We start from the raw sequence: 10898 nt of genomic DNA on the forward strand, positions 1-10898 counted from the left end.
ATTTTATTTATTATGATGAACTTTGACATGCCACTCAAAACCCTGAGCTGAGTGTGGGGACACTGGATGAGCTCACATGCAGTCTGTGCATATCCTAAACCATTTACATTCAGAGGGACTGTGCTAAGACTGATTCTCTGAAGGGACAGTAAAGTCATCACGGGAAGTGTCATGTGGTACTAAGTAATGCAGCTGTCAAGACCTTGCTGTGGTAAGCTCTCCTCTGCCCTCAGTCTGCCATGGGCACCAGGCTTCTTGGCTGGGCAGTGTTCTGTCTCCTTGACACAGGTAAGTTTTTAGGAAAACAGTCTCCGTTTTGCATTTCTCTGGGGTGGGGGATTATTTCAATTTTTCCCATTTTGAAACAGTCTGATCTTTTCCCACAGTACTGTCTGAAGCTGGAGTCACCCAGTCTCCCAGATATGCAGTCCTACAGGAAGGGCAGGCTGTTTCCTTTTGGTGTGACCCTATTTCTGGACATGATACCCTTTACTGGTATCAGCAGCCCAGAGACCAGGGGCCCCAGCTTCTAGTTTACTTTCGGAATGAGGCTGTTATAGATAATTCACAGTTGCCCACGGATCGTTTTTCTGCTGTGAGGCCTAAAGGAACTAACTCCACTCTCAAGATCCGGTCTGCAAAGCAGGGAGACACAGCCACCTATCTCTGTGCCAGCAGTTTATCACAGTAACTCAGAGACACATCCCTGCTGTGCACAAAGCTGATGGTTTTCTTCAAGCCAGCTTTCAGCAGAGACCTGGGACTACTTCTTATAATCCATGGACAGAGTTGGTCTTTAGACATAGGCCATGCTGCATGTATCCAGAGATCACAAATTCTTTCTTGAAACACAAAGACTGCAAGTGGTTGAAAATAATATCTCAGGGACTCCAAGTATTTTTTTTTTTCAGTAACAATTCAAGAACCCCAAACTGAAAGCAACTTTTCACAGACTCAGTCACCAGAATCTGGAGATACCTGTGTAACTGTGAAATAAGCAATCAGGAAATCCATCCATAAGCCAGTAGTACAGATGGAGGTTTTCTGTGAGTAACAGGCAACAGGCTTTCCTACTGGAGCTGGAGCAACTGAGTGTTTAGAATGCTATCTATCCTTCGTGACATCCTTATATTGTGCTTCTATGCCTTTGTACTAGAACTCTCTAAGGAACAAATACTCTACTATACATACATACATATATATGTATGTATACATATATATATATATTTAGAGGGATTATTTCTACTCTTGCTTGTATGAAAATGCATTAATAATAATTACATTTATTTTTACTATTATTAATACTACCAATCTTAACTCATCTTTAACCATGTTTTGTCTTCAAATAAATACATAAAATGGATAAGCTGACAGGAGTTACAAACTTTTTAAAAGAATACATTTGAGTTTCCGTGAAGTCTTGCTCTTCCAACCCCTACCTATCAAACTTGGGGTATGCGACCACCACACCCATTCCAAATCTCCACACAAACAGAATACAACTTTTCACAGAGTGCTGCCGCTTTCTAATGTCCCTGGCACAGCCCCCAAAGTATTTCAGGTTTGATCCAGTTAGCTCAGAAGCTGTTGAGCACATTTCATATGTCTGCCTTTGTCTATTACAATGCTTCCTTGGAATGTTAAAATACCAAGTTCTTCCCTTTGTTAAGAGCTTCTAAAGCAACCCAGGGGCCCCAGGTACCCCCCACCCGCCGCCACCGTACCTTTTCATGTCTGTCTCTATACCTTTACTAACTCCTTCCTGATATTCTACAATAGTAAGAGAAATTGGTCTGAACTGTTAAGAGTTCTTGGAAAGCAGCAGGGTTGCAGGGGAGGGGTTCTGCATGCACCTGCACTCTCAGGCCTTCCCGGCACTCTGTCCTTCCTTGCTGAGTCTAAGTGCAGTTCACAAGGTTTGTTCATTTGCCTTTACTTCATATCATCTCATCTATTTATCTAGAAGATCCAGTTGTATGGTCGCTAATGATCACCTATGGCCTCTTTGTCAGAATTTAAAAATTAGACTAAAGTAAGATTAACACTGATTCCCTACTCTCTAACACTGGCACATTATAAAATCTCACAGCTCCAGTTTGTGTTGCTTTTTGTCACTGACCACTAGAGGGCACTGTGGATTCACTGTTAGCTAGAATCTGTGTAAAGGCTCGGGAAAGTATAGTCAGATGACATCCACCCTGTGGTTTTTGTTTTGTCTTGTTTTGGTGTTTGGTTTTTGGTTTTGGTTGTTTGTGTGACAGGGCATATCACTGGCCTAGAGTTTGCCAAGCAGGCCATTCAGTAAGCTCCAGTGCTCTGCTTGCCATGTCTCTCCAGTATATGATAATAATCTCACATCATGGCCTTTTTTTTTTTTTCTTTTTGCATTTATTTGATTATTTATTTTTATCTTTATTTTTAATATATTGTTTACACTCCATATTCCATTCCCTGCCCCCCATCCACCATCTAACTGCTCCACATCCCACATCTCCTCCCTATCACACCCCACCCCCTATCTCCACGTGGATGCCCTTACCCCCTACTCCACCTGACCTCTAAACTCCCTGAGACCTCCAGTCTCTTGAGGGTTAGGTGAATCATCGCTGAATGCACAAAGACCCAGCAATCCTCTACTGTATGTATGTGTGTTGGGGGCCTCATATCAGCTGGTGTATGCTGTCTGTTTGGTGGTCCAGTGTTTGAGAGATCTCCAGGGTCCAGATGAATTGAGACTGCTGGTTCTTCTACAGGATCGCCCTTCTCAGCTTCTTTCAGCCTTCCCTAATTCAACAACAGGGGTCAGCTGCTTCTGTCTATTGGTTGGGTGCAAATATCTGCATCTGACTCAGCGCTTGTTGAGTCTTTCAGAGAGCAGTCATGATAGATCCCTTTTTGTGAGCGGTCCATAGCCTCAGTAATAGTGTCAGACCTTGGGACCTCCCTTTGAGCTGGATCCCACTTTGGGCCTGTTGCTGGACCTTATTTTCCTCAGGCTCCTCCCCATTTTCATCCCTGTAATTCTTTCAGACAGAAACAATTATGGGTCAGAGGTGTGACTGTGGGATGGCAACCCCATCCCTCATCCCTCACTTGATGTCCTGCCTCTCTGCTGGGGGTGAGTTGTATAAATTTCTTTTCCCTACTGTCCTATTATACATCTAAGGTCCATCCCTTTGAGTCCTGGGAGTCTCTCACCTCCTAGGTCTCTGGTGCATTCTGCCCCCACCCCAAAACCTCCCATTTGCCAAGGTTGCCTGTTTCCATTCTTTCTGCTGGCCCTCAGGGCTTTAGTCCTTTTCCCTCACCCAATCAGATCAGATTCCCCTCTTACCTCCCCCCCCCCCCCGCACGCTTTTAAAATGTAGTTTCTAAGAACTCAATTCAGGTCTTCCTTCCTCCCTTCCTTCCTTCCTTTATTTCGCTCTCTCTTTGAGCTTTACCCCTTTTATTAAAAATAGATTCTCTTCTCATACAATATATTCTGATTACAGATTCCTTTCCCTCTACTCCTCCCAGTTCCCTACCACCTTCCCTCCCCTTTAGATCCACTGTCTTTCTGTCTCTCATTGGAAAAGAACAGGCTTCTAAAAGATAACAACCAAAAATGGCAAAATAAAATATTGTAAGATAAAACAAAAGTCATCACATGGAGGCTGGATATGGCAAGCCAAAAGAAGAAAAATAGCCCCTCAAAGCTGGTACAAGAATCAAAGACTCACTTGTTCACATACTCAGGAGTCAAAGAAAAATACTAAGCTGAAAGCTGTAATATATATACAGAGGACCTGGTGCAGATAACTTGTATGCTCTGTGCTTGCTGCTTCAGCCTATGTGAGCTCATATGAACCTTGCTTAATTGACTCAGAGAAACTTGTTCTCTTGGTGTCCTCCATCCCCTCTGGCTCTTACACTTTTTCTGTCTTCTCTTCCCTGGGGTCCACTGAGCTATGAGGGGATGAATTTGATAGAGGCATCCCATTTAGATGTCTGTTTTCTAAGCTCTCTCTCTCTCTCTCTCTCTCTCTCTCTCTCTCTCTCTCTCTCTCTCTCTCTCTCTCTCCCTGCCTGATGCCTGGCTTCTGTGATGATGGCTAAATAAGGCACTGATCTATGAGTATAGCAAAATGTCATTAGGAGCCATTTTATTGATACTTTTCTGTTTTTAGACCAGCAGCATTTGGTTTTACCCTAGATCTCTTGGCTATCTAGTGTCTGGTTCTTGATCATCTAACCAGCATCAGGTGAGTATGGGTTTTATCTTGAAGAGTAGGCCTTAAATCAAATGAAACATTGGCTGCTTACTCCCACAAACTTTGACCACTGCCCTAGCATATCTTGCAGGCAGGGCAGAATGTAGATCAAAGATTTTTTTTTTTTTTTTTTTTTTGGCTAGCTTGGTATTTAATTTTTTCTTTTGGTAGTCTGCAGAGTACCTTTCCATACCAAAGACACAGAATGTAGGGGTGAAGGTTCTACATAGGCACTGGCTTGCTTTCTCCTTGTTCAATGTGAACTCGGGTGTTTATGGTTGCAGAGCAAACATTTTGCTGACTGAATCTCCAGCCTTGATTTCAGGGTTTCAGACACGAGTCACATGGATGCTATAGTGTATTACTCTCCAATAGCTGCTATAACAAATTCCAACTAACTTTCTGTATTCAAGAAATGCAAATTGATTTTCTCACAGTTTTACGTGAATGCGTTGGTGGTAGCACATTCCTTTTAGAGGCTCTATAGGAGAATGTAGTTTCTCATCTTTTTTTTTTTTAATCTTCTGGAGTCTACAAATAACTTGGCTCATGGTCGCTTTGATTATAAAAACAAACAATAACAGGCTGATATTTTTCTTTGCTGCTCTTCTCTGACTCTTTTTTTTTAATGTCTTCCACATTATAAGACCACTGTGACACTGTGATTGTCATCTCATGTACTTGGAATTTGAAGATAATCTCCTTGTCAAGGCAAGGTCAACTGGTCAACCACCTTAATTCCACTGGGAACTTAATTCTCTCTTGCCATGCCATCTATCATACTCATAGGACCCAGGGATAAGTCATTCTTGTCTTTGAAGATTATTCTTTCTCCTGCCCACAGACAGCAGGTAACAGGGAGGAACAAGAATTTTTTTGAAGGCAGAATCTTCATTCTGCTTATCATGGTTTATATGGTTTATATCATGGACCCAACATGTTGCAAGATAGTGTCTAAAAAAGGAAGAAGTACTGTCGATAACACTAGTGAGTTTATAAGTTATTTAAAAATTGCTACTTAAATATAGGTACTCTCAAGTTCATAGAATTTGGCAGTAATTTACTATGTCAACAATAAAAAATTCAAACTATTATATCCTTATCAGTAAGTAACTTATTAGACTGGCCCAGGAAACAGAACCTTCTCTCATTTCTCCACAGATGCCACGCTGATGGGATATAGGTAGGCCACAGGTGAGGTGAAAGACCAGGCATTAATGATGAACAAGCATGGCAAGTTTTCAGGAAAGAAGAATACACAGTAAGTAAATTCTGCAGTAGTTTATTTTCAAATCTTTATGAACAAGATGTCCCCTGCTTGTTTCATTGTAGGAATATAGGGGAGGTTTTATGGTGGAGTTGGAATATTTGACAAAAATGTGGTAATACTATATCATAGAACTCTTTCACCACACAAAGCTTTCCATTGTAATCTGCTTTCCAAGACTCACCTCCTGCCTTGTTATTGTAACAGAACTGACATCATTCCTGTAGAGTTTAAAGGACAGTTCTTAATTGACCAATGAGCGATTTGAGTCTATGATAGTGGGACAACTGTGCCACCAATGAGGGAATATGGCAATTTTAGGTTCTTACAAGAGAGAGGGTATAGGAAAGACATCAAGAATTGATAAAGCCAAACCAAGCTACTAGGAACCTCAAATGTGTAAACCTTCGCCTTACTTCAATTGCAGTTGCATCCAGCCCTACTTGATCTCTAGAGCTTCATTCTCCCCTCAAAACAGCTTTTACACTGCAGTTGGGGTTGGAGGTGTTTGTGGCTTATCTGATGATGTCACTGACCAATAGATGTCACTTAAGAGGATGAAGTGTTCTCAAAGTCTCTTCTCTGCACATGTACAGTCCTAGTTTAGATGTTTCACATCAGTGCTCATCCCACTATGGGCATCCAGACCCTCTGTTGTGTGATCTTTTATGTTCTGATAGCAAGTGAGTCCTGAGGATACTTAACATGATCATACTTGTTTACCATGTTCATGACTCCACAGCGTTTTCTTATTCTGTCTCCCACTTTGTCTTTTAAAATATAGATCACACAGATGCTGGAGTCACCCAGACACCCAGGCATGAGGTGGCAGAGAAAGGACAAACAATAACTCTGAAGTGTGAGCCAGTTTCAGGCCACAATGACCTTTTCTGGTACAGACAGACCAAGATACAGGGACTAGAGTTGCTGAGCTACTTCCGCAGCAAGTCTCTCATGGAAGATGGTGGGACTCTCAAGGATCGATTTAAAGCTGAGATGCCAAATTCATCCTTTTCCACTCTGAAGATTCAACCTACAGAACCCCAGGACTCAGCTGTGTATCTGTGTGCCAGCAGTTTAGCCACAGAGCTATATAAGGATGCCCTGCCTGTGCAAAAACACTCGTATCCTCCTCTCCCTCCAGGCCCTACCAGTTCTGAAGTTTCCTGTGCTCCTTCATTAACACAAACAAAAACAACAAGGAATAGAGGCATGACAAAAAACAGAAGATAATCGAGTATTAAGAAATCTTGGGTGGAAATGACCTTGAAGGTAGTTCAGAGATTTTTCACGTATGGTTGTGGGCTGAAAGCTCTCCCGTCACAGAACTATAAGCACCCATGGTGTAGAGTCAATGTTTTTCATCTCTACCTGAATGTGGCAGTTCTGATAAGGGAAATGTCCTGTGAATTATTCTGGCCTTTCATTCTCTTTTCACTCTAAGTTGTGAAGACATTATTTTAATGTTAATTTCAACTTAGTGTTTCCATAGGAATTTCCTTTTTTACCACACATATGTGTAGAGTCTCATGTCAACACCAATCTCTTGTAGTCTCAGAATGTTCTTAATTATGATAATGACCTTAATCCTGGCCAGTCCCAGTACGGAAATATCAGGAATATCATAAACCATTCAAGTTCCTCCTGTCTTGTTTGTCCTTTCCTTAATGGTCCCATCTCCTTAAGACTTCTCTCTCTGTCTCTGTCTCTCTCTCTCTCTCTGTCTCTCTCTGTCTCTCTCTAATATATATATACTAAGTATATACAGTATATATACAGTATATATATATGTGTGTGTGTGTGTGTATATATATATATATATATATATATATATATATATATATACATATATATACTGAGCTTACTGAGTTCTTCTACTATCTTATTTCACACTGGTGAATTCCTATCAAATGAACTCATGCAAAAGATGCCTATATTCTATATTTGAATCTCCAAGGCAATTAGGTAGACCCAAGTAAGTTCTGCCTTATAGTCAAAATCTTTCTATTTGAGTTAGTTGTCTCACTCAAGTCCTAACATTTGAGATGAAAAAAGTCCAGAATGTCATGCAGTTGTTTTCATGCACACCAAGAGACCTACACTATATCTTTATAGGTAGCTCATCCTGACTCCTTGCTTATTCCTGCTTATTTCTTCCTCTTATATTATAAGCTCAGCTCATTCACACATTAGGATACGTCTTCTAGTTAATCCTCCTGCCCTGTACTCACCCTGATGTCATCATCACATGAAAAATTTACACATTGTTTTTAATCTCCATTTTTTGACCTCATTACTCTGGAGGATTCTGTTTATCTCCAAATGTTTTCAAACTTAGTCTCATGATTATAGTATATGCACACTGAGCAGATGAACACTTTTTTTTTCTCCCTTAAGCATCCAGAGAGCATAAATTTTGTCTATTTTTTCTATAAATGATAACACTAAAGAAGGTTAGAAGTACATATGTTTCAAATAACTCGGTGAGTTGCAAAGTTGTTTAGACCTGCTGCTGCTCTGTAACACACAATGTACTCAACATTTCCATAACCAGTCTATTTAATGACCTGCCAGTCCTTTCAGAAGACACATTTGCAGATGTCCAAATCTCTTTTTTGTATCCCAGCAACACCAAGTGCTACTTCACCTTTGTGGATACTTTAAAACACCACAGTGTCCTACTCCTGTGACATAATGATCTTGAGACACACGTTCAGACTCTTCTTCTTTCAGTGGTTGTCTATTGAAAACAGCATCAACAGCCCTACTGAGGATGGCAGCTGATGCTTCATACTGTTTATGTGTTTACTTCATCTCTTTGCAAAATGTTCTTACACAATTTAACATGTCCCTGTGCATTTGTTTTGCTAGATTCTACTCCCATCTCTATACTTTCCAGCTTTCTAATGACTTGCCATGCTGTTGGATGCTTCTTTGTGAAGCAGAAAACAACTGTACTCAACTCTGAGTGTAACGAAATCCATGTTCTGAAGGAACAGCATGTACGTCGGTCCAGGTCATTTTTACTAGTTAAGAAAATGGTACTTGGGGACTCAAAAATGCCTCTCAGCTCTGTGTGCTTCTATTTAAATTTTCAGTGTTTACCAATTAGAACCATTCCAGACAATATTCCTTCACTAAAAAGAAAACAACCAGGTTCTTTGAAAGAACCTATTTTGAAGATTAAAACAAAAACTGCAAAATATAGTGTTTGCAAATTACCCCTTCAATTAAAACTTAACTGAGTTGAGATTCACAGAAGCAACCCTCTATGCCATCGATTCAAGAGTGTCAATAAATGGTTGTTGCTCTTACTTGTGAATTTGTGGAGAGCTTTGTTCCAAAGCATTACCCTGCTGGTATCATGACTTAGGAAGCATTACTGCTGTCTCAAAGTGACTCAGTAGTGGTCACAAGCATTTATTGAGGCTGATTCTCCAATCTTTGTTCTTTTACATATAAATAGAAATGCAATAATGTTTCTTATAAAAATATAATAAAGGGCAAATGGAGAAGTGATTAGGCACTTAATACTTGCTGCTCTTTAAGAAAACCTGACATCAGTTCCTGGCATCAAAGTAGAAATCATCACAATTTCCTGTAACTGCAGCTATAGGAGATCTGATGACTTCTGTCTTCCTCAGGAACCTGCACACACTTGGTGTATATGTACACACACACACACACACACACACACACAAATATACCCTAAAAGGTCCAGTTGAGAAAAGAGTTTAAAAGAAGGAAAAAAAATATTTTAGAGAAAAAAGTTCAGTTGCTTCACCTACAGAAAGGACATATTGTATGTATTTTCATACTAGGTTACTCTAATTATGTGTTGATAAAACACAAAAGATGTACTTGGAGTTAATAATAGTGTTATTAACAGCTCCACTTGTTCATTTCAAAAGCAGAATATATACTTTGAATGTTGTTGTTTAAAGCTTCTGGGTTCTCTACAACACACAAAACTATCCAAAATGCCCATTAACATTGTTTGAATATTTTCTGAAATGATAAATGATTGCAAATTCTTTGTTCATTGGTAAGAGATTTAAAAAGAAAATGTTTCTAATATTCAGGTTTTTCTGACAGTGAAAAATTTCTCATTGAAATGGACTCATCATCTGGATTATCACTGGAGAATTACTATTCCTAAAAATCTCCAAAAAGTCAAGGAGATAAACTATTCATAACTGCGAGCTGCTCCCAGACAAGAATAATTTAGAGTCTGTGATAGTCAGCACAACTGGTCAGGCTCTTTCTGATGAAGAAAATGTGCTTAAGAGGACTCTCAAGGCAAAGGAAATTAGACTATGTATACAAGAAAATCCAAAATCAATCAACACAATTATTGCAAAGCTTAAAACATAATTAAAGGAACACCTGTGGTTGATGAACTATGCCAAAGGGAATTTACATTTTCTTCAAAAAGAGATGAGATAACAGTGACTCAAATTTGTTTCCTCCTTGCTGTAAGGCAACAAAAGAAGGATGTTTATAATAGAGAGATGCTGTGGGTTCCTGCTACATCTTGAAGACCTTAGTGGATGCTGGAAAGACTGAACCAATGCATGCACTCATTGGGAAGGAGGAAACTAAAAGTGAGTGGATATTGTTTTGTTTTCTCGATGCTGCACCTGATAAATTCAGGCTAACCAAACCCGCATGCATTAGAATATTAAGGACTTAAATTATAAAAAGATATCTATAAGTCATTACAAAAAATTAAGCGAGTGAATTGATGTAGAAAATGATTTCTGTGTGAGGAAAAGCACTATCTTAGAAAGCAAACACCATCAAGTGGAAGAAAGCAGGGTATGGAGTCAGGAGGGTTGGATTCTTAAAGGAAAGAGGGAAAAGACTTGGGTCTCCTGGCTCTCTGGGGGAGACAAGACAAAGGTTTATTTTAGGTTTTACTAAGACAGACAAGATAATCAGGAAATCCCATTAGAGGGAAAATTCAGCAACTTAGAAGAAGCAAACTGGAATGGCTCCCCAGGGAAGAGGCAGCATCCAGAAGCCTGTCAAGAAACGGCTCTGAAAATCACAAATATGGAGACTTTTGACACAGATGCCTCGGGAGATTAAGGAACGTATTTAAGTTATGTGATCGGGAACCTGCTTGATTAATTGCTAAAATTACAGCTCTTAGGAAAGTGTGGTGCCGATGAAAGGGAAACAGGTAAAATATAAGGAGAGAAATTTAGCTAGGAGATCATGTGACAGAAGAAAGAGGAGATATTAAATATTTATTTTAATAGCTCTTGTTTAAGAGATTTCAGAGTTTATAAATTTCATATCTCTCACCAGGGAAGATCATAGAGATAAAGTCTAACAGAATAGATTTGAAATACTAACGTCGTGAGCCCAGATTC

The 10898-nt window shown here is 39.7% G+C and overlaps 2 gene segments (V, D, J or C); both read left to right on the forward strand.

Moving 5' to 3' along the window:
- The first annotated feature begins 239 nt into the window (after positions 1-239).
- LOC110296583 lies at positions 240-691 on the forward strand. The segment is given in 2 exon segments: positions 240-288; positions 387-691. Coding segments are annotated over 2 exon segments (354 nt in total).
- A 5446-nt stretch (positions 692-6137) lies between these two features.
- LOC115031319 lies at positions 6138-6753 on the forward strand. The segment is given in 2 exon segments: positions 6138-6203; positions 6305-6753. Coding segments are annotated over 2 exon segments (498 nt in total).
- The last annotated feature ends 4145 nt before the right edge of the window (positions 6754-10898 follow it).

The sequence above is a fragment of the Mus caroli genome, chromosome 6 (genome assembly GCF_900094665.2).
Source record: "Mus caroli chromosome 6, CAROLI_EIJ_v1.1, whole genome shotgun sequence".
Classification (NCBI taxonomy): Eukaryota; Metazoa; Chordata; class Mammalia; order Rodentia; family Muridae; genus Mus; species Mus caroli.